The 23035-nt window shown below is 39.7% G+C and overlaps 1 protein-coding gene across 1 annotated transcript in view; it reads right to left on the bottom strand.

Annotated features, from left to right (window-relative positions):
• Positions 1-5383, bottom strand: part of LOC147606003 (coatomer subunit beta'-1-like) — a 30074-nt gene extending 24691 nt beyond the window's left edge. Inside the window, exons 1-10 of the mRNA XM_086792787.1 lie at positions 5186-5383; positions 3943-3963; positions 3768-3829; positions 3619-3673; positions 3493-3529; positions 3043-3368; positions 2825-2956; positions 2557-2705; positions 539-607; positions 270-417 (exon numbers count right to left, since the gene is read on the bottom strand). Coding sequence (XP_086648913.1) covers positions 270-417; positions 539-607; positions 2557-2705; positions 2825-2956; positions 3043-3368; positions 3493-3529; positions 3619-3673; positions 3768-3829; positions 3943-3963; positions 5186-5188 — 1002 coding nt within the window. The 5' untranslated portion in view covers positions 5189-5383. The remainder of the gene's footprint in view (positions 1-269; positions 418-538; positions 608-2556; positions 2706-2824; positions 2957-3042; positions 3369-3492; positions 3530-3618; positions 3674-3767; positions 3830-3942; positions 3964-5185) is intronic.
• Positions 5384-23035: the final 17652 nt, after the last annotated feature.

The raw sequence follows: 23035 nt of genomic DNA, 5'->3' as shown, positions 1-23035 counted from the left end.
CAGGAGAGTTCACATGCCAATTAGGCATTTAATAGGCCTTGAATCTTTCCTCAATTCGAGCAACCAAAGAAGTTCAAGTGCAAGAAGTCCAGCAGTCAGCAGTCTGTTTTAGCAGGGAAACAGCACCAAATACCCCAAGCCATGTTCTCAGCATAGAAACTGTAGGAACTACTGCTATGTTACTTAACCAATCAACTTCATCATGTTAGACAAACCTGTACAATCAAACAATCAATGAAATCAACACTCCAAAACGATACCCTCAATACCTCATCTAACCCAATGGATTTGATGTTGACAGTCTGAATTTCATTGTGTTTTGCCCAGATTATCTTCCCACTATTATCCATACTTGCAACTGGCTCTTCTCTTCCTATTTTGATCATTATAGTACCCTCATCATATCCAATAGCAATCCTGCAGAACTCCAATTTTGAAACTCAACATTTAGCTTGGTAAAGTAAAGCACCGTATAGCACACTGAATACAGTCTTCATCTTCAACTACCAGGCAAACTTTCTTGAGAAGATTTGCATACCTGTTAGAGCTCTTTAAGTACCCAATAGTCCACACCCGTTCCAGACCATAGTTTAAAGTGTTTTCCAGCCTGTTCCCAAAAGCAATCAATCCATTCAAGAACTACTTTACAAGCATCAAAAGATCATCTATACTAACACCAAGTATAATCATGCCTCCACTATAAGATCTAACCACAGTAAAGTCATCACTAACCTCACGCTCAATGCCTGCTCAAATATATGCACTATACCCACATAAATGCTGTTAGGTAAACTATGAAAGCTAGTTGTAGTGATATCGTGAATGTCACCACATGTGAAAGTCCTAGAGGAATAGCCTAACACATCTAACACAAGAAACTCAAGCCTATGCTCATAGATATCTCATGACTCCCCATGCGAAGTATCACTAATCTCGTAAGTACAAATGGATGTAATAGATACATCACTAATCGAATGTTGGGCCACATGATCATGAAATGCATCCCTATGATCCCCAAGAAGACGCAGTGGGGTTGACCCGTGTCCCGATTAGTACAAGCTTTGGTAGATGGAGATGTCCAGTCAATAGTGATTTGCAACAATTAGAGTATCCAATGCATTACTCTGTGTGAATGCTTCAAATAATCCTGAATCATTCATGGCAATAAGTTGGTGTAGAAACAAGAACAAAAGTTTCACAAACCCAGAAATACATGAGTGATAAGATCTTTACCCTGATCTAATGAGTGTTAATAAAACTTATTTAAAGCCTTAGCAAAAAAAGTAAGAACAAAGGGATCTTTTGCTTCCTTCTTTAAAAAGACGGTGATTCTACGGGCGCATAATCTTAAATTTCTTCTGAAAAGACATTGCTTCCATTGTTGGAACACTTAATCCTAAACATTTACAAATTACAGATTCTCTTACATGTCATATCTACTAAAGAGCTAATTTAACTGCTCCTTCTGCAGACTGACGCGAGTAGTTTGAGAGAAGCTTCAAGTCACAGAACAAAGGGATCTTATGCTTCCTTCTTTTAAAAAATGGTGATTCTACGGGCGCATAATCTTGCTTCCATTGTTGGAACATTTAATCCTAAACGTTTATAAATCACAGATTCTCTTACATGCCATATCTACTAAAGAGCTAATTTAACTACTGCTTCTGCAGACTGAAGAGTAGTTTGAGAGAAGCTTCAAGTCACGAGTTCAATTCAACATTGAGTAACTAGTTGAACAATAACTTCAGTATCTGCATTTTCTCCACACTGAGGAGTAAATGCTCAAAACTTTGAAAATTTGAAGCATACTCAGTCAATCTGAAATGGTAGCTGTGCTTGTTGAAATATGCATATACACAGTCACAAATGTGTTTCAGCCCATCTGCTCATCACAATCAAAAATCTTTCACACATACACAAGTATGTATGTGTGCTTGTGTACGCAGGTCAACGCATTTATATGCACATTATATACATACAAACATACAATTAAAACAAGCAAACATACATTCATACAAACACACATACACACACGCACAGACAGAAAGATAAGTACATACATACAGCCATACATACATAAACACATATAGCTTGAGGCATTCTTCTTGACAAAAAAGGTTCAAAACTGCAGGTTTTGCAAACTGTTTCTTACAGTTCATCATAAAACATTTCTACAAATCATGTTTTCTGGCCATTTGAATGCTGTGGCTTTACATATTAAAAATTCTCCAAACAAGCAAGATACTCTTACAAGAAGTACAAAAAACAATACCCAAAGCATTTAATGGGCACTGCATCTGCAAGATGTGAACAAGCTAATATTGCGAACACAAAACAAAATCAATACAGCTGTCACTGAAACAAAAATATGTCGACCACAATCCTTCAACAAAGGAGCACGTTTGCCACATTAAACAGGAGACCTGCACTAAAAAAATTTGGCCCACATGCATGTGCTAAATATTGAATAGAAATCCTCTAAAAGAAATTTGAACTAAGCAAACTTAAGAAACCGCAACGTTGTGTTATCAATTGACAGAAAACTTTGAAACTGACCTGTATGTAGTTGCATGCCAGATGCGGACAGTGCCATCCTCTGAGCCAGTTATGATAATGGGTAAATCCGGATGGAAGCAGACTGCAGAGACGTTATGAGTATGCCCCTCCAATGTCTGGACACAGCTCTTAGTTTGGTAGTCCCAAACCTGTTGTGATCAAAAGGCCGAGTCAACATAGGTTTATTGATGAACCCCCCTCTATGCATCAAACATAGAGCAGGGCCATTTTTCAGCATCTCCGAAGGCTGTTAGGCACATGTGTGCACCTTAGCTGTGTGATCATCTGATCCAGTGATCAAATAAGGCCTGTCACCTCCTGTGAAGTAATCCACGCAATTCACCCCTTTCATGTGAGCCTCCAGAGTGAAGTTGGGCTCTGGGGACCCCAAATTCCAAATCTGTTACCATGACAGACTATATAGTGTCAGAAGCCATCAATAAATTTCAAAACTCATACCAAATACCCTTTGCCTCCATTGTATACCTTGATGGTCCGGTCAAGTGAGGCACTTGCAAAGGTATTCGTGTCTTTGGGATTGAAGGCTACTTGCATCACATAGTGTGAATGACCTTCAAATATTTGAGTGCAACTCCAACCCTTATCCCAGTCCCAGAGTTTGATCAACATATCATCAGAAGATGACAGTACATATGGTAATGTAGGGTGCACAGCCACACACCTAATATAGTCAGTGTGAGCTTCAAAGGTTTTGATTTTGTCCATCGTGTTATAATTGTATACTCGAATGTTCATATCATCTGCAGCAGCCACGATCCATTGTTTCCGAGGGATAAACTTTGCTGATCGAACTGCAATACACAAATCCAGCCCAACAGCATTAGGAAGAGTTGTAAATGAGATGCTGAAGACCAAGTAAATGAGAGCTAGTATAACAGAATTCTTATAAACCCAACCATTGCAGGTGACAGTCACCTGGAAGTTCTGTAACTTCAAAAGACTTGACTAAGCTCTGTGGGGAACAAAATTAAAAATTTGAGGCTGTTAGGCACATACTCTAAAACAAAATCTTATGCTTAAAACCCCCCACAACTACATTACCTGGGACTGATAGTTCCAGATATAAACGCTGCCCGTGTATAAACTTGTAAGTATCCTGTCCCCAAAAGAAACATTATCAGGCTACGGAGAAAAGTGCAAGAATGCTGCAAACTGCACAAGGACTTCTGGGACCACGAAGATGAAAATACCATGGCTCTGTAGGATGAAGGTCAACAGACTTCACCCGATCTGATCTTTGTGCAAGTTTACGCTGTAATGTGAATTAAGTCAGTAGTTAGAAATTATACTGAGAGGCCAGCCAACTTACTTGAACTAAAACTGCAGGACATAACATGATAAATTCAACATGAAGAAAAAGTTTACCTTAATCTCCAATCGTAACGGCTGCGAACACCACCACAACACCATAGCAATTAGTCATCACCTCTTACCCAATAGATTGGCTTGCATCCAACATTGACTAACAGAAATGCTAAACTTGTTTAAAATCCCTAATGCAAAAACTGAAGAAACTATGCAGCACACAAAGTATGTCATGAGATCGTAATCCTGTCATTGAAAAGCCAACATGGACAAACCCCGCAAATTGCAAGAGGAACCTCACCCAGATTTCCCCTGGTATTAGTAGCCTTGTGGCTGGCCACTCAAGTTTTACTGTGGCAGCATAACTTTGTCAAAAGTAAATTTTCTCTAAGGGGATGATAATGTGTCCTTGGCACAACCATAAGCACCTGGTTATGCATAATAGTTTCGTTTGATCCATGCAATCCAAAAGGCTTGCTCAAGTTGCATGAGGTGATCAAAACAAACCAACGCACGTATGAACAAGTAAAATTTAGAAGAATGCAAAAGAAGGTCAATCGTGACCACATGCTGGATGTCCAACAACATGAAAGGAATCATCGAACAAAGCAATCAAGCCAGACCCTGATGGCAGATCTCCATGCCACCAGACAAATATCAGCATAAGCAAGGCAGCATACATGTGCATTTACTACTTCCTTGCAATGCAGTATAGCATGGTTTATATTGGTCTTGCAATGTGAGGACATAGGCCCACGGCTCAAGTTCAAGGGCATGATCCACTGCATTTTTGGCATCTCAAATAGTAAACATGAAATCGAGGAAAATACAAGGAATCTACAAGATTTAGCCAACATCTCCAGCCCAGAAACTATGGGTAAATAACAAACAAAATCCACATTTCTGATACTATTGAGTAGTACACATGCAAAACCTACATGCTCTGGCCTCGTCTTGTACACTACAAAAACCCTCTCAGCTTTGCAAGCACTGATATAGCCATGAGTGCATCAGGTTTCCAGAAAATCAGATGATACATTTTGCAAACCTTGTAGGAACAAGTGTGAAGTCTTTCAATGCATACACTAAGCTTCCATTTTAGACCTTGACAATATCATTAATTTCTTAAGGACCTACATCTGTAAAGCCTTTAACTTCCCTTTAAAACCTTAAACTGTTGTCTGATCAGAGATTAGTGGTACAAAACCTACGAGATCAAGAGCGTTTTCATTGATTTGGATAAGCCTGAAAGCATCCAAAAATCTACAGAGAAACGCAAAGCAAGATCAAGATCCAGCGTTACCATTTTTAGAGATCTGATGAACGGATCTAACGAGATTGCAAAGGATCTGGCGATGGAGCTGCTCCTACACTGATCTTCTGTAGCTCTCCTCTACAAAATGAATGTATTAGGAGCCACGAGCCAAAAACCGCGCGATCCTTGAGACACTAGTCACAGCTCTTAAGACTGTGTAAACATACACATATATATATATATATATATATACATACATATATATATATACACACACCTATTTTGTGTGTGTATTTATATTTATAATTTTACTTATTATATATATATGTACACCTATTTTGTGTGTGTATTTATATTTATAATTTTACTTATTATATATATATATATAATGTGTCAATTTTATATTAGGACATTTACCAATCAATATATGCCATGTACGCAAGGGTGGGATTGGAGTGTTCACAAGCTCACATGGCAAGTCTTATTGGGAAGCTTCCAACACGAGTCCACGAACAAAATGTGAAGCCCACCCATGGGAGCCCCATATGGCCAGAGAGTTAAATATCAAAGTTAATGACCAAATTTGATAAAACGGGGGAGACGCTCAATCAAGTTTGTGAAGCTATTAAGCACATTGAAGATCAAACCATTAGATCTATGCCTAAACCGCTATACCTAGACAAAGTCCATAGCTACGCCCATAGGTTGTAAGAGGCTCATACAACACTAATTTAGCTAACAATTGATTATAGCCTATCATACCAAAACATAAAAGTACAAAATAGTGTTACACATATGCATGACTAATAGTGGTTCTCACTTTAGTATTGCAACGTACACTAAGGAGACACCCTACTTTGTATCCTTTTGTATCTGCTTTGGAGCACATATTTGTCACCTGATGCATTTACCTGATGACAACAACAAGTGCAATATTGTCATCAAGTATAGTGGATGCAAGGTCAAATAAATATTGCTCGCATCATCGCTCTCTGTAATGTAGTTTAGAAACACTTGTAAGTATGGTGAAATACTCTTTCGATGCAATCTATTATCTTTAAAAGAACTCACCACCAATCTCATTCCATGTAACGGTTGTGTTTGTATCAATAACAAACACAGGTCGGGTAGCTTTACAATCATCGTGTGGCAGCCTATGCTTGAATCAATTCCTCGAAGAAGGTGTCCATGATAGCTTGAAGGGCTTGCGGAGGTTAATATATTCTTCATTTACTCTAATTGCATGTCCCATTTTCATAGGGTTGCTGACCAACGTCTTAATTTTTTTCTGTGTCTAGAGTCCTAAAGTAAAGAAAAGCCACTTTGTAATTGATTTGCTAAAAACTCAATTGTTATTAGAAAATATGTTATTGTGTATTCAAAAGCAAGCTTACTTATTTTTTCTTGAAATGGATTAAGAGATGGATGTTTCTATACCATCCTAGCAACAGTTTCACTACCAAGGTATAGCGTATGCTAGCCTTTCTCTGTGAACAATCAACTTTTGGTGGATTTCCTATACATTATATGAATCCATTATACATCAATAAACATTCTCAGTTGTACATGGTTGGTACAACATACTTACAGGCTGCCTCTACATCAATGGATATATTTTGTAGATAAGAGTTTGGAACACCTAGAATGTATAGTATATATTAGACATTATACACGAAATTTAGACAGAAAATCTTAATTATCTAAATTAAAAAAACCCCTTTGCTTTTTTTTCCATATATATATAAACAAACAAAAATAAAAGTAATCCCCTTTTTTCTTTTTTCTTTTTTCTTTTTTCTTTTTATTTTTTCAAATGTATATATAATTATATTTTTTTCCCTTTGTTCCTTTTAACTTTAAAAAAAAGTGTCCCTTCCCTAGTTCTCCTTTTTTTTCTTATACCTTTTCCCTTAGTATTAATATATATATATATATAATTATAAAAAAATATTTTATATTTTTAACTTTTATTTGTTTTATTATTGTAATTTTCCATTTTTAAGGGAAAAAAGTTTTTTCTTTTTTCTTTTTTTAAATTTCTCCCTACTCTCTTTTTTTCCTTGTCTTTTTTTGTTTTGTTAAAAAACCATGCTTTTAATTTTTTCCCTTTCTTTTTTACTAAATATGAAAAAAAAAACTAAACCTACAAGTCAAGTATAGTATGTGCCCAAAATATTATTACCTTGGGACCCTTTCCCAAAAGCATGTAAGGAGAGGTGCCCACGTGGCAGCCACACAATTATTAGATCGAACGATGGATTTTGTTACCGAGTAAAAAGGCACCTTTTATAAACACCAAGTAGAAAAAAAGCAACCGAGTTTGCTTTTCGCGACACGAGTTAAATAAAGATTTATTTTGTAGCTTGCGTCGAAATCGTGTATGGAGTGCAGAGGTTTGGAGAAGAGGTCACGAGGTGCAAGAGAGGACTGCCAAGCTCCAGCTGCGTAGTCCCAGTAGAGAGTCGACAGCTTCCTTCACCGCAGTCTCGTGGCCGTCAGAAGCCGGTGTCATCAGAATCGTGTATGAGTTGAGAGGCTTGAAGGCCTTGCCAAGAGGTGACGAGGTGCAAAGAGATGACGGCCAGGCTATAGCTGCGCGGGAGGCACACAGTAGAGAGTCCACAGCTTCGTTGATCACAGTTGTGGCCGTCAACACCATTAAAGAAGCCGGGATCGTCGTCAGCTTCGGGTCTAATAAGCGCAGCACACGTGGAAGGCCGTCAACAGCACACGCGGCATCCAAGAACAATCAGCCTAGAGGCCGATTTCCTAGAGCAACCGATAAGAATAAAACGAGGGTGGTGTTGAAAACCACCATAAAAAGAAGGGAGCTCTCATTAATCCAACGATCGTGAAACAATATCACACGAGACTTGTCGCATCATCTACTTCAATATCCCAGGCTGACAAAGGTATTCCTATTTTCTCTCTTTTATAGTTGAAAAAAGTGGCCATTTTCAACACCACTTATAAGGTGTATCTTTGGTCCACTTTCGATACCAAGAGTGTCATTTGGGAAATGGGGGAAAGGCACGTTCCCTTATGTTTATCTTTGGTCCACTCTATGTGCGACCCCCCTCATTGCGCTCTTGTGGTCGCCAACACAAAGAGGAGAGCTTGCCCCTTGGCGCAGTGTAGAGAAAGGAGAAAAGGGAGAGGAGAGCTTGCACAGTGCAGAGAAAGGAGGAGAGAAGGGAGAGGAGAGCTCGACGTATGGCCCAATGCAGAGAACGAAAGGAGTGTCATGCAGAGAGAGGCGAAATTGTTGCCTCTTGCAAGTGGGAGGAGGGGGGATCTAACTGCCTGCACTACTACTGTCAAGAGAGGGAGACCGTCATGCTTCGTATTGTTCTAAGGATAGATCCCTTCAGAAGGGTAAGGCCCACAACGTATCTGTACTCTCATGACGTTGCTACAGATTAAATGGGATCTTCTCCCTCATGACAGGATCCAGGAGTGACCTTCATGCCATGACTTCACAGGCTAGATAAAAACCCTAAACCTAATCATCTTTTCCTCTTGTCATGCGTTAACAAGATTATACAACAATATATCACAGATCCTCGTGAGCACAATGCAAAAACCCTAAGTGTTTAGAGTTTGTATTTTCATGTCTTCACACTCACATTAGGGAAGGGGCTTGTGTAACGAAGCATACCCACATCAGTTCTAAACTTGCATGCAAGCATAAGGTTGCTTGGTTTGTTCTAAACTCACATCAGGGAAGCGGCTTGTGTAACGAAGCATACCCACATCAGTTCTAAACTTGCATGCAAGCATACATAAGGTTGCTTGGTTTGCTCTCATACAAGTTTGCATGTAGGGCTAATCCTGGACTCATTACAGATTGCCGGTTGTAATGTAGAAATTTGCCCTGATAAGTTGTACCAAGAGCTCTTTGCTTGGTTTGGGATGGAATGGACAGGTTGGCTTCACCTCTCCTTTCTCATTTGATGATCTCATGGAAGGAGGTGTTAGAAAACACTAAATGGGAGCCTTCATATCAACAGTTGCAGTTGAATTCTATGGTCCTAGGTGAGGTGTTGTCTACTTCACAACTTCTGGAGTGGCTTGACAAACTTGTTGAGTGGCCAAAATTCAATAGAATGGCCTGATCGGGACTAGTGAGAATTATGGATGCTTTGTTGCAATGTAGAGGCCGCTTATTGTCTTTTCGGAAAATCCATCAATATATTTGGGTTCCACGTGGATATGTATAGTTGGAGAAGGTGAGGGCAAGACTTACACTATTTGGTGATATTCCTCAGTCGGAGGATTAGCAACCTTGGTTAGATTGGGCATTTCAAAAGCCTTAGGACATTTTCCAGCGTACAACAAATCAAGTGTACCATATGATGGTTGAAGATAAGTTCTGGATCACTGAGATGTTACCATATTATAGTAGTGATGTGTGTGAACACACTTAGGACCGCCGGGGCACTTTTTCCCTCACTAGGAGGTTTTTTCCCCCGTGCATTGTATATACGCCCATTATCTTCTAGGGCTTGTAATCTTTCATTTTTGGCACTCATAATACACTACTGTGTTGTGCTCAAGCTTTCTCATCTTCTTGAAGTTGTGTGTGCATTCCTGCAACCCTAATTCCAACAATTGGTATCAGAGCAGGCTTCCTCCTCCCGGGCAGCATCACCGGCACCTGCCGCTTCATCTCCTCCGATTGCGACGAGGTTTCACGAGCGTCTGCAGGTTAGTATATGCCGTGGGAGGGCCCGTAGGGCTCGTTCGTTTCAGAATTTTGATCTGAAGTCATTTCGCCCTCCGTTTTTGCATTCCAAGTACTGCGCAGGCAACATCGTCCTACTGTGCAGATTTTCTGTCAAGATTAAAATCTGCAGGACAGGTGCCCATTCGTCTGTTTTGGGCTGTGCTACATAGCACAGGTCCATTTTATACAGGTTTACCTCTTACAGACAGCATTTACATCTAGTAGTACAGTCATTGGCCATGGCTGACAACAATGATGTATTCCGCATGTTGGCTGCTGAGGATAAGTTGGATGGCACCAACTATCCATTGTGGGCATATATGATGCGACATGTATTGGTAGCAAAGGGGTTATGGAACATTGTGCAGGGTATTGATGCACGTCCTATTGTGGCTGGGAATGCTGCAAACACATCAGAAACAGGTACTGTTGATGATGGTGCAGGCACAAGTGCTGTAGCAGCTGTTCGAGAACCACCACTTTCAGCAGAGCAGATTCGTTGGGATGGTAGAGATGCGCAGGCTCATGCCTTGATTGCGCTGTCTGTCAAACGTACCATTATCCCACATATTCGCTCCTGCAGGACTTCTAAGGATGCTTGGGATGTACTTGCCACATTGTATCAGGCAAGAAATGAGGCTCGTGTTGCTTACCTCCGAAAACAGTTGGAGAGTGAGCATATGAACGAAGGTGATTCTATGGATAGCTTTTTGACAAAGATCAAGGATTTCAAAGAGCAGCTCATTTCTGCAGATGAAATCCTGTCAGACAGTTCACTTGTGCAGACTGTTTTGAATGGTCTACCAGATTCTTATCAGGGTTTTGCTTCCACTCTTCGCTTGATGATGAAAGGCAATCCCAATGCCTTATCATTTGAGGAGTTAGTTTCTGTTTTGCTGCAAGAAGACCAGTCAAGGCAAAACAGGAATATTATGCGTGTCGCAGATCAAGCTTTCGTTGCTAGTCAGAGAAGCGGGAAAGGTAAAGCTGGCTTTTCTTCTAGTAAGCAGAAATCTGCAAATGCTGCGCAACCAAAGAAGGAAGACAAAGATGAGAAGAAGGGTGACAAACAGAAGACATTTTGCAAGTACTGTAAGGGAAATGATCATGTCATCAAAGTGTGTCCTAAGCTGGCTGCGAAAGAGGCTAAGAAGAAAGAGGCTGGTATGGCTGTTGCAGATGCCTCTCCTTCTAACAATGAATCTGCTAATGTTGTTCAAGATACAGAATGGGCATTCAATGCACAGTGCAGTTATGACCCATCTTTGCATGACACATGTATGTCTGCAGTAGATTCAGATGTATGGTACTTTGACAGTGGTGCCACTAAGCATATCACCTCGCAGCGCAGTTTATTCACTTTCCTTGAGTCTGCTCCCACAGGGAATACTGTCACTTGTGCCAATAACTCCTCTTATCCCGTTAAAGGAGTTGGACAGATTGTGCTGAATGTTGCAAATTGCAACACCTTTACACTTTTTGATGCATTGTATGTGCCAGGGATCAAAAAGAATCTGCTGTCAGTCTCCGCATTTGCCAAAACAGGTTTGGTTGTAAAATTTGTGGATGACAAATGTACTGTTCATGATCTCTCTTGTGGTGACATCATTGTAGCATCTGGTTCACTATGTCGAGGGCTGTATAAGCTCAATATGGATGGCAAATGTGTAGAGGATTCAGCATGTGCTATTATGGATACGCAGGCTATTTCAAATGCAAAACTGTGGCATGCACGTTTTGGTCATCTGAATTTTGCAAGTTTGCTGCGCCTGCAGAAATCTGAAATGGTGTCTTCTTTGCCTAAGCTTGAGGCACCTGTCAAGCATGTTTGTGAGGGCTGCATATTGGGTAAAATGCAGCGTGCTTCCTTTCCCAAAGATGGATCAGTGAGAGCTGAACGCAGATTGCAGCTTGTTCACAGTGATGTTTGTGGTCCCATGCAAACTCCATCATTTGGAAACTACCTTTACTTCGTGACTTTCATTGATGATTTTACCAGGCATGCATGGGTATATCCTTTGAAGGCAAAGTCCGAAGTGTTTTTGTGCTTCAAACAGTTTTTGGTTATGGCTGAAAATGTGTCAGAAAGTAAGATGGGCACCCTCCGTTCAGATCGAGGGGGGGAGTATATGTCTTCAGAATTTAATGCATTTCTGGCTGAGCGTGGGATAAAACACCAATGTACAGTGCCGTATACACCACAGCAAAATGGTGTGGCTGAGAGAAAAAACAGGTCTCTCATGGAAATGGCAAGATGTATGGTTAAGAGTCAAAGTCTACCACATGGTTTTTGGCTTGAGGCTGTCATGTGTGCCACTTATGTACTAAACAGGTGTCCCACCAAAGCATTACAGGTTGTCACTCCATATGAGGCTTGGCATAGCCGCAAGCCATCTGTTGGCCATTTACGTGTTTTTGGTTGCCTGGCATATGCATTAGTGCCTGTGCAACATCGCAGAAAATTGGATGACAAAGCTGTCAAATGTATTTTTGTTGGATATAGTGCTGAGAGCAAAGGCTATCGTTTGTATCATCCACAGACAAAGCGCATTTTGGTTAGCCGTGATGTTGTATTTGTGGAAGATGCAGTTCAGCCCTTGGTTTCATGTACTAAGGAGACAGATATCAGCTCACGTGATGTCTATGATACATTGTTGCCTCTTTTCAGTGGTGCACAGTCAAGTGCAATACCTCATGAGGCAGTTTTTCAGCCTATGCAGGTTTTAAATGATGGCACAGATCAGCCTATATCTGATGCAGATGTGCATGATGCACTTGAGGATGAGAGACAAGAGATTGAGGGCTCTAGGAACATGCCTAGATGGCTGGTGCAGACTTTGCGTGACAGCAAGTTGGATGCCCCTTTGTCTAGTCGCACTCGTTCTGGCTCTCATGGTGCCTCTTATGCGTCAGATTGTTATGCATTGGCTGTTTCTAGTATGTGCGATGAAAGTGAGCCTGTTTCATTTGATGAGGCACAAAGTTCAGAAAATTGGATGGCTGCTATGAAAGCAGAATACGATGCTATTATGAAGAATAGTACATGGTCTTTATGTGACTTGCCCCCTGGCAAGAAGGCCATTGGCACTAAGTGGGTATACAAATTGAAGCGTAAGCCTGATGGCACAGTGGATCGCCATAAGGCTAGGCTTGTTGCAAAAGGTTATGCTCAAGAGAAGGGCATTGATTTTGATGAGACTTTTGCTCCCACATGTCGTATGACCACTGTTCGTAGCATCTGTGCATTAGCAGCTCATAATGGTTGGAATGTACATCAGCTGGACATAAAGACTGCGTTCTTAAATGGAGATTTGCATGAGGAGGTGTATGTATCGCAGCCTCGTGGTTTTGTTCAAAGAGGGCAGGAAAACAAAGTGTGCAGGTTAAAAAAGGCTTTATATGGTTTAAAGCAAGCTCCACGAGCTTGGTATGAAAAAATACATGCATATTTGACTGCACATGGGTTTCAGAATAGTCCAACAGAAAGCACTTTGTATGTTAAACGTGTGGATGGTGTACATCTAATCATTGCTCTCTATGTCGATGACATGCTGCTCACAGGACCAAATGAGAGTCATATTGCTGATTTTAAGGCTGATTTGAATGCCTCTTTTGAGATGTCAGATTTGGGGCATTTGCATCATTATTTGGGGATACAATTTAAGCAGTGTGATGGAGGTATTGCTTTGTGTCAGACAAAGTATATTGAAACATTGTTGCGGAGATTTGGCCTTGAAGACTGCAAGCCTATTGCTACTCCAATGGAGACAGGTTTGAAGTTGAGTCTTCATGATGCTGGAGATCACTTTGATGTCACACTCTATCAGACAGCTGTTGGTTGCCTCATTTATGTATGCATTACGAGGCCAGACATTCAGTTTGCAGTCTCACAGGTGAGCAGATTTATGCATAGCCCAGGCATTAAGCATTGGCAGGCAGTGAAGCGTATCTTTCGCTATTTGAGTGGTACTCGGCATCTTGGGTTGTTTTATCCCAAGGGGGGATCATTGCCGCCAGATTTACATGTTTTTTCAGATTCTGACTGGGCTGGTTGTTATGACACACGCGTGTCCACGAGTGGTTTTTGCTTCATGCTTGGAAGCTCATGCATATCATGGTTGAGCAAGAAGCAGCCTACTGTGGCCACTTCTAGTTGTGAAGCTGAGTACAGGGCAGCTTTCACAGCTACGGTTGAGTGTGTGTGGCTCAGACGCCTTATGGCTGATTTGGGTGTTGGGCAGCCATCTGCCACCACCATCTTCACTGACAGTCAGAGCGCATTGGCAGTTGCGCGGAACCCAGTGTTCCATGCTCGTACGAAGCACATTGAGGTGCACTACCATTATGTCAGGGAGAGACTCTCTGCAGGAGAGATCAGTTTGGCTTATGTGCCAACACAGGATAACCTTGCAGACCTTTTCACAAATGCTCTGCCTCGTGAGAAGTTCGAAGCTTTTCGCAAAGCTTTGGGCTTACTCCCTTTTGTGGATTCGTCCACATAGCTAGACACTTCCCTATACATGAGTGCTAGCTCTTGTTCACCGCATCACTCCAGGGGGGATTTGTTACCATATTATAGTAGTGATGTGTGTGAACACACTTAGGACCGCCGGGGCACTTTTTCCCTCACTAGGAGGTTTTTTCCCCCGTGCATTGTATATACGCCCATTATCTTCTAGGGCTTGTAATCTTTCATTTTTGGCACTCATAATACACTACTGTGTTGTGCTCAAGCTTTCTCATCTTCTTGAAGTTGTGTGTGCATTCCTGCAACCCTAATTCCAACATGAGAAGGCTAATAGGGTATGGAACATCAGGAAAAGTAGAACCTGGTGGAAGGAAGTAATCTTATAGGGCTGGTGGACTAAGATTCCATATCAAGGAAAGGTGTTCCTATGGTGCATGCTAGTTGGAGGCTTACCATTGGGGGACTAGTTGCGAAAGTGACAGATTGCTTCTGGTAATTGTGTGTTTTGTACTACATGCTTGGAAACATGCCCGCATCTTTTCATTTCATGTCCGGTGTCAAAGAAGGTGTGGGATTTCCTTTCTTGCGTATGGATTCCGTTGACAGATAGGTCCATAAAGGTTAAAGACTAGATCTTTGGCAAGATTCCGAATGGGTCAGATAACCCAGAACATTGAGTTTTCTTTCATTTTTTCAGGTGGACATGTTTGTGGCATATCTGGTTAACTAGGAATGCCTTCATATTTGATGCAAAAGTTGGCATTACAGCTCACATAGGTCATATAAAAGGGATGTTGTGGCAAGTCTCTTCCTTATAGTCATCTCATTTGGTAGAGAATGACATGGCTATATATTGGATGAGGGTACTCCAAGCTACACCTATGGTTCGGAGTAATTAGTGAGAGAAAGCTAGTACATCACATGGCAGCCATGTGGCCATTTGTAAAGTAATTTTTGGTAATATATCTTCTATTATGAGAGAGAGAGAGAGAGAGAGAGAGAGAGAGAGAGCATATCACTTTGGTAGAGAGGAAAAAAGAGAGCATATCACTTTGGTAGAGAGGAAAAAAGAGAGCAAAGAGTCATGCTCACTTATGAGATAGGGAGCAAAGAGAGAGAGAGGGGGGGAGGGGAGAGAGAGAGAGAGAGAGAGAGAGAGAGAGAGATCTTGTTGATGACACTAGAGAGGTGAGTTGCAAGCTCATCACATGGCTGAAAAGGGGGGGTACTAACCCAACTTTCGAAGCTTAGTAAGGGTTTAGATGTAGCTATGGACGCAGTGGAGGAAAAGAAAGAACATGAGTCCAAAAATCTGTGTTGCATTACATAGACATTGCTAACAATATTAGCAATTGCTTACTGAGTGCTGACACCCCCTTGATTTTCCTCACGACCAAAAGTGGGCAACCAGACACCCACACCAATCGACAAAAAATGGGTATAGCCCAAGTGGTTAGAGTGTCTAGCCACATGTGGTATGGCTTGGGTTTAAAGTCCACGAGAGCTGCAATCGAGATTGCATTTTTTCAAGGTTTTGGAATGGCCTCTGCTCAATCTACCCTTTGAGGATGAAACTAAAAAAAAAAACAATGGACATCCATCACTAGAAAATTTAGCAAACAAACCCAAGTCACCTTAGTACCAGTCCTTTTCGGTCGCACGCCTGAATACAACCTTAGTACATGGGGAAGGTGTGTGAACAACAACTTTAAAGAGCATTAGGGCCAAAAACGTTAAAAAAAGGGTTACATTTTAATCACGTGTATCGGATTTGGATTAAGCTTGAGGCCAATAGAAATGTGACATTCAACCACAAATATGACATTGGGTGTCATATCCACTTTTTACTAACTTCACTAGTTTTGGCTATTTTAGTGGGTTATCACCACTTTAATGTGATACAGCACGGCTATTGCAATGTCACTTTAGTGGGTTACAACTTCAAGGTCCTATCCCCCACATACCAAATGTCAGTACTTCAAAGAATAAAAAAATAAAATTTAGGTTCCCCCCAAAATAAGTAAATGCGTTTGAAATTCCCTAATCTACTATGATTTCACCTCCTTCTAGTCGTGTTTTTGCATCATCCTCTCCTCTATTCATCATCTAACAATGTCGAGACAACAATCTAACACAAAGCGCACTCTTAGTGCCATTTCATCATGCATCCTTCATAATGTTAAAGATGATCATATTCTACACTTTGTTGACATCAAAATCCCACACTTTGACACTCTCTTATACGGAGGTATTCTGCCCTTGGACACGTTGGGCACGCAGGGTGGCTAAGGGTATTGTAGATAGCCTAAATCCACCTTGTTATGACCATTAGATCTCATAACAGGGAACAAAGGCTTGAGAAAAGAGACAGTAGTCTCTTAACTTGGCATCCTGATGTAGGCTACCGAATTTACAAAGCAACAACAAGTAGACAGGAAAGATATAAACTTCAAATTAAACGATTGGGTGACTATGCAACCATCATGCAAAGGTCCTCATAGGATAAAAAGGCAAAGAAGAGGCTTAGTACAATACCATTAGAAGGGACGTATCTTGGAATTCAAGATAGCAAATATATGGGTGGAAGGCAAAGGTGCAATATGCAAGAGACATGCACGTGCATTCTTGTACTCCAGCATCTGCATTCTAAGCTCATTGTAAGATTTTTTTTGTAATTTTATTTATGTTCTTTATGATTCTATGGTTTATTTACATGTGTTGTATATGTGATAGATGTTTATTCGTCAACAAGCATTAAGTTGCAACCTGTGGAGTCATTCACCGAGACTTTCGAAGCCATGCATGTTGATCTTGGGAAAGTATTATTTTTCGATCATCCATCTACTTTTTTCATTAATAAACACATATTTTTATAAAACGCTAAGTATATTGTCTCTACAAGACCAAAAGCTTATGGAAGATTGGATAGTTGGGCTATACCAAGCCTAGATTCATTAGATTGGGAATTTCCAGACAAAGGTACTCTATTAGCATTTAAATTCGAGATTGTCTTGGATATTCAGAAGTCTATGAAAGCAGGAAGGATTTCTAAGAGGATTAGGCTACCATGGTTTATACCTCTCCATGTATTTGTTGCATGTTTTCAAGAAGCAAACATGAACAGGACAAAAGCAATGTGGCTGTCTACAAATATATATGAGTCTGACTTGGATAATGCAATTGGAGTAAAATGGAAAGTGAATGAAGACATCCATAGGGGTGATTTTATTAAATGTAATGCTCGCATTGATTCTGTGGTGATGGCATACAACATCTCTCAACAAAACTTGTACATTAGCTTAGATTGCAGATGATGGAAAAAGAGTAGAGGGACTTGGATGCCATTGGATTCAGAGGAAAAATTTATGCAGTATAACCTAACGATCAACTTAAGTGATGATGACAATAGAGTCGTCCCTGTAACTGCAAAATAGATGTTGAGGGATGTGTGCATGTCCTTGGAGTCTCTATTAGATGCCATACCATCATACTACAAATTTAAGGTAGATGGTATTACGATGGGAAGAAGATTCGAAAATACTTTTAGTTGTATGAAATGTTTGTTCCCTATAATTTTGAAGTTTTCTTAATACAATATAATGTTGCACCCATCTATCTTGTCTTGTGGATTCATTTGATTAAATAGTTATTCAACATTACTACAACAAGATGACCAATGTTAAATAAGAAACTAAACTCAATATTAATTTCATATATATATTTATTACAATGGTATCTATACAAATTGGTTGGTTACAATGTATGAAAATAAAAAAAACTATCTACTTTGGCTGGTTAGTGTCTATAGAAGCTTTGGCCTCTTTACCTTTCTTGATCGGGTTGGAATTCGATTTCTTGGATGTTTCCTTTGACTTCGAGTATTTTTCTTTAGACTGTTTCCATTTTTGAGAAGCCTTTCCTTTCTCCATGTATTTCGTTTTCTTCTTTAAAGATGACCCAAATTTCAGTGGAGACACTGTGGGAAGTCCTTTCTTTTTCAATGGCTTCTGTGCCATCATAGGTGGGATTGATGGTGGTGGAATGGTGGTGGAAGATCCACACAAATATCGAGCATTAATCTGATTTCCTTTGCTCTCACGCACCAAATATATGTATCTGTATAACATGAAGTTGTGAAATGCAAAAAATTATGATGAAAATCTTAGTATATATTAGTAGGATATGAAAGTTTAAGGGAAATGCATAAAATTTTCATAAGCATGTTTGTCGAAAATACTCACTAGCTACTCTTTTTGATATGTCTACTGGAAATTTTGATTGGATGTATCTCCATGTGTTTGCAACCACTCTCCATCCACATGAGCTTCTGTCGGTTTGTAATGGAACCTATAGTAATGATAGTTCTTATTTAGACTTTTATATAAAGCTTTATTTACAAATTTTAAAGTTATCATTGATATTATGATAACATACTGGCAAAATGAAAAACTGATGAGTTTCATTGTCCAAGAGTGAAGGATGGAGTGTTTCTAATGTGCTTATTATATGCCTTGCAAAATAACAAACCACAAAATAGTAAATTAGAGTATAATTTAGGCATTTATCAAAGGATAAAAAAATAAATCAAAGGAAAAATTTCGTAGCTTACATACTTGAGAGATATCAAGATCACAACATCATTTATTTCTTGATTTCTCTCTGCAAGCACATATGTATTTGAAGGTGCTCAAGATATTCTAAACCATCAGCAAAATCTTTCACTTGAACAACAAGTTGTCTAGGTATCTTCTTTAAATCTCGAAGATTCTTTTCCTCAAGTTCCATCATCTCATCTCTCATTATTCTTTCTTTATCAATTCTCCTTTCTTCTTCAAAATACATCTGTTCTTTGCCCTTCTCAGTCTTTGCTTGATCTACAGTCCTAGTCTCCCTATCATGCGTAACGTCTTCAATCTTGATACACCCGCGTCTTTGGGTTTTCTAGTTGGTGGCACATTTAGGATATTAAATTCTCTGGAGTCACTCAATGGTATAGGATGCAATAGCTTTTCAAACCTATATCTTATAAGTCTCCAGGTGTGCATGTCCTTGTCCATAAGAGTGACCCTATGCGCATGGGAAGAACAAATGTAACTATTAATAAAAAAATCTATATTGAAATCTTTTGCAGCCTCTTGAAGGACACATACTGAATTGCTAGCCCATCTCATCCCAAGCTTCTTGTCTCACAACTCTCATGAATGAAAGCTTGGGTATGAGTAACTCAACATGTTTCTGAGCCCTCCTTATCTCTCTTAAGGAATTCATGTGTTGGTTGATCCTTTTTTTAAGCTTCTCCTTTGCTATATTATTTTGCTTGGTCCAACTATCCTTGTTGTTTCTCTGTTCTAGCTATTTATGGCCTATCAATTATACACACAAAAAGAACTAAAACACTCAAACTACATAACCAAAAGTCTAGGAAAGCTGACAAACTTTTTGAGACATGCACATGCACACCACAAAAAAAGAGCAAGAGATATAGGACACATCTGTGCACATTTTTCTTGACTAATAGAAATATGACGTGATTACAACGATCTGATAGCACCTAAACATATGTATTGCGTTGTCTTTCCATAGCTTATGTGTGTGAATGTACTTATTTCTTCCTTAGGATAATGGTATAGTGTAACTCATGTTGTTCACAAACATGGAAAACTGAATTATTTGTTACTCTTCCAAAGGTAAAAATTGGTTGCCTATTTAGCTACTCCAAAATGCATGTTCCCCAAATGCCTATTTAGCTACTCCAAAATGGTATACAACAAATTGGAGAATGTCATGCTTTTTGAAACATGCACACAACAAAAAAAAGAGCAACAGAACCAATAGATACAAAATATATCTGGCATATTTTTCTTGACTGATGGAAACATGGTGTGACTACAATGATCCGATAGCACCCACACATTTCTATCATGTCGTTCACAGTCATAACTTTTAAATGCATCTAAGAAGCCATGTGTGTGTATTGTATCCAAATGCACCATTGTGTGGCTTGATGATGAGCTATAGACGATCATCATGCCCAACTAGTCTATAATTCTATCATGCATTCACAATCATAACTTTTAAATGAATCAGCTTGGCCTATCGGGTAAGGACTACTAAACATCCTTGAGCGGATTGCAGGTGCAAAAACACAAACAACACCAGATTTGAGTTGGCCTAAGCAAAGAAAAATTATGTTTTGCAAGCTCTCCATTGAAGCTTGAGTGTGGTGAATGTATGAGGTAAATGGTTGCAAATCTGACAAAGAATCATGTATCTTGCAAATGGGAATGTATTGGCAACTCATGTGCAAGCCCTACATTGAATTTGGAGCAAAGTTAATGTATATTAGTGACTGGAAATTCATTGGTTTGAAGTCCTCACAAAAACAGAAGTCCTCACAAAAACAGAAGTCCTCACAAAGTTATGTATATTAGTGACTGGAAATTCATTGGTTTGAAGTCCTCACAAAAACAGAAAAGAGATGTCCATTGTGGATGAAATTAAAGCCGATTTTTTGCAAAAATCACCTCATTTATGGATTGTGCACATGCCTTGGAGTGTTGGGTAACTATATATGCCCTCAATTATCACAAAAAACCTCTCAAATCACCCCTACAGTAGGCGGCAGAAGTGAAGAAACAGAGCAGATTTTTCATATTTTGAAAAGCGAAGGCCAAATTCAAGTCATAGGATTTTCGTGCTCGTTTGTGTGAGTGAAGTTTAAAAAAAAAAACCATACATAAAGTATGGCAGGGAGTTGGCACAGTCCTCCCCAAAATTTTATAAACATAGGAGAACGTGCCCTTCCCCTGTTTCCCAAATAGCACTTTCGATATCGAAAGTGGACCAAAACACCTTCAGTATTGAAGGTGGCCATTAGTTCTACATATTGATTCATGATACAAAACTCATTTTCAAATATGGTAATGAATTTATAATGTTCTAATTTGCGAGGCACTTTTGAATCCCCACCGAACATAAGAACAGGCTTCAATATATAACCCTAAAGCAAGACCAAAAGTATCCCAAACACACATAGCCTTCTGAACATTATCTCTTTGAGCCTTAAGGAACATGAAAGAATCATCTGCCAATGCTTGGCTGACCATTTGCCCTCCGCTTGGAAGAGTAAGCCCTACAACTTCACTGTCCTCCACTAGCTTATACAGTCGAGATAAGATTGCATGTGTAACAATTGCAAACAAGAGAGGGCTAAGTGGGCATCCCTACTTGATCGATCTCATCAAATAAATGGGCTCAATCACCCCACCATTAATCATAAGCCTAGCCATTGTATGTTCGCTAATAGTATAAATCAAAGAAGACATGCGAGGGCTAAATCCCATAGCTTGCATAAGCTATGAAAGAAAAGACCAACTAATGAGATCATAAGCCTGTTCAATATCCAATTGAACCATAACCACCTCTTGCCTCGAAGCCCTTACATAATCAATTCCAATTTGTACATTTAGTATATTATGCAAAATATTTTGACCTTCAATACATATTATGCAAAATGTATTGACCTTTAATACATCCATATTGCCTTGGATGAATCAAAGTAGGAAGAAATTAGTGCAACCTATTGGCAAGACCTTTTCAAATATCTTATATATGGCCCCCATCAATGTGATTGGTCTCCATTGATGTAGATTAACTGGGGATGGAACTTTAGGCAATAAACGCACAAGCCCAATCTTCCAACTCATAGGCATGATAACCTGTATTCCACACCTCCTAAAAAATAGAAGCGAGAGGTACCTTCAACTCATGAACATACTTCGTGAAAAGCTCATTGGGGAGCCCATCCTAGCCTGAACTTTTCCCTTTAGGCAAATGCTTCAACACATCTTCCACCTCATCCGTAAAAATATCTCTTTCCAATTCATTTGCAGAAACATTTGATACCTAGTGACGAACCAAGTGAAACAAAGACTCTCTAGTTGCAATAACATCAGGAGATATGACCTCCTGCAAACCCAAAAAATGGCGATAAAAGTCCATACACACATCTAGAACATAAGTAGGATCAGTAATCAATACTCCTTGCCTATCTTACATCCTGACAATATTCTCACGTGCATGATTTTGCTGCAAATGAGCAAAGAATGTATGTGACTAAAAATAAGAATCCATTAGGGCATCCATTCGAGACATAAGATTATATCTCACATATTGATTCTCATGCAATGCTGCAACCTAATGGGACAACCAATCAATAGCTATCTCAATGTCAGGGAAAGAGCCGTCCTCTTGAACCACCTCGTTCAAATCAACCAACAATGTTTCTAGGTTCTATAACTTCTCCATAAAATATGATGCATTATGAATCCCATATTGGCGAGCAAGCTTTTGAATATTGGCCATACAACACTCCCAAGTTGACACCCCAATAGAGACTACATGGCCTTGAAAGTTTTGTAACACCTACAACATAAACTGATGGAAAATAGTATGCTCCAAGAAAGTCTGGTTAACCTTAAGAGGATCCATTTCCAATAATGGCCTATAAGCATCCATAGAATGGCCATGCATCTACAATACCAAAGGGAAATGATCTAACAAAATATGATTATATTCCACCTCCATGGACAATATCTATGGCAGAAACAAATCATGATGGCAAATATACATGCAGTCCAGACGAGCTCTTGTGTCCACATATTGTTGAGAGGTATATGTAAATCCTCTCTCATGCGGGTGTAGC

The sequence above is a fragment of the Cibotium barometz genome, chromosome 58, assembly GCF_041138505.1.
Source record: "Cibotium barometz isolate CiBa-2024 chromosome 58, ASM4113850v1, whole genome shotgun sequence".
Taxonomy (NCBI): Eukaryota; Viridiplantae; Streptophyta; class Polypodiopsida; order Cyatheales; family Cibotiaceae; genus Cibotium; species Cibotium barometz.
This window is presented reverse-complemented; position numbering and strand designations above follow the sequence as displayed.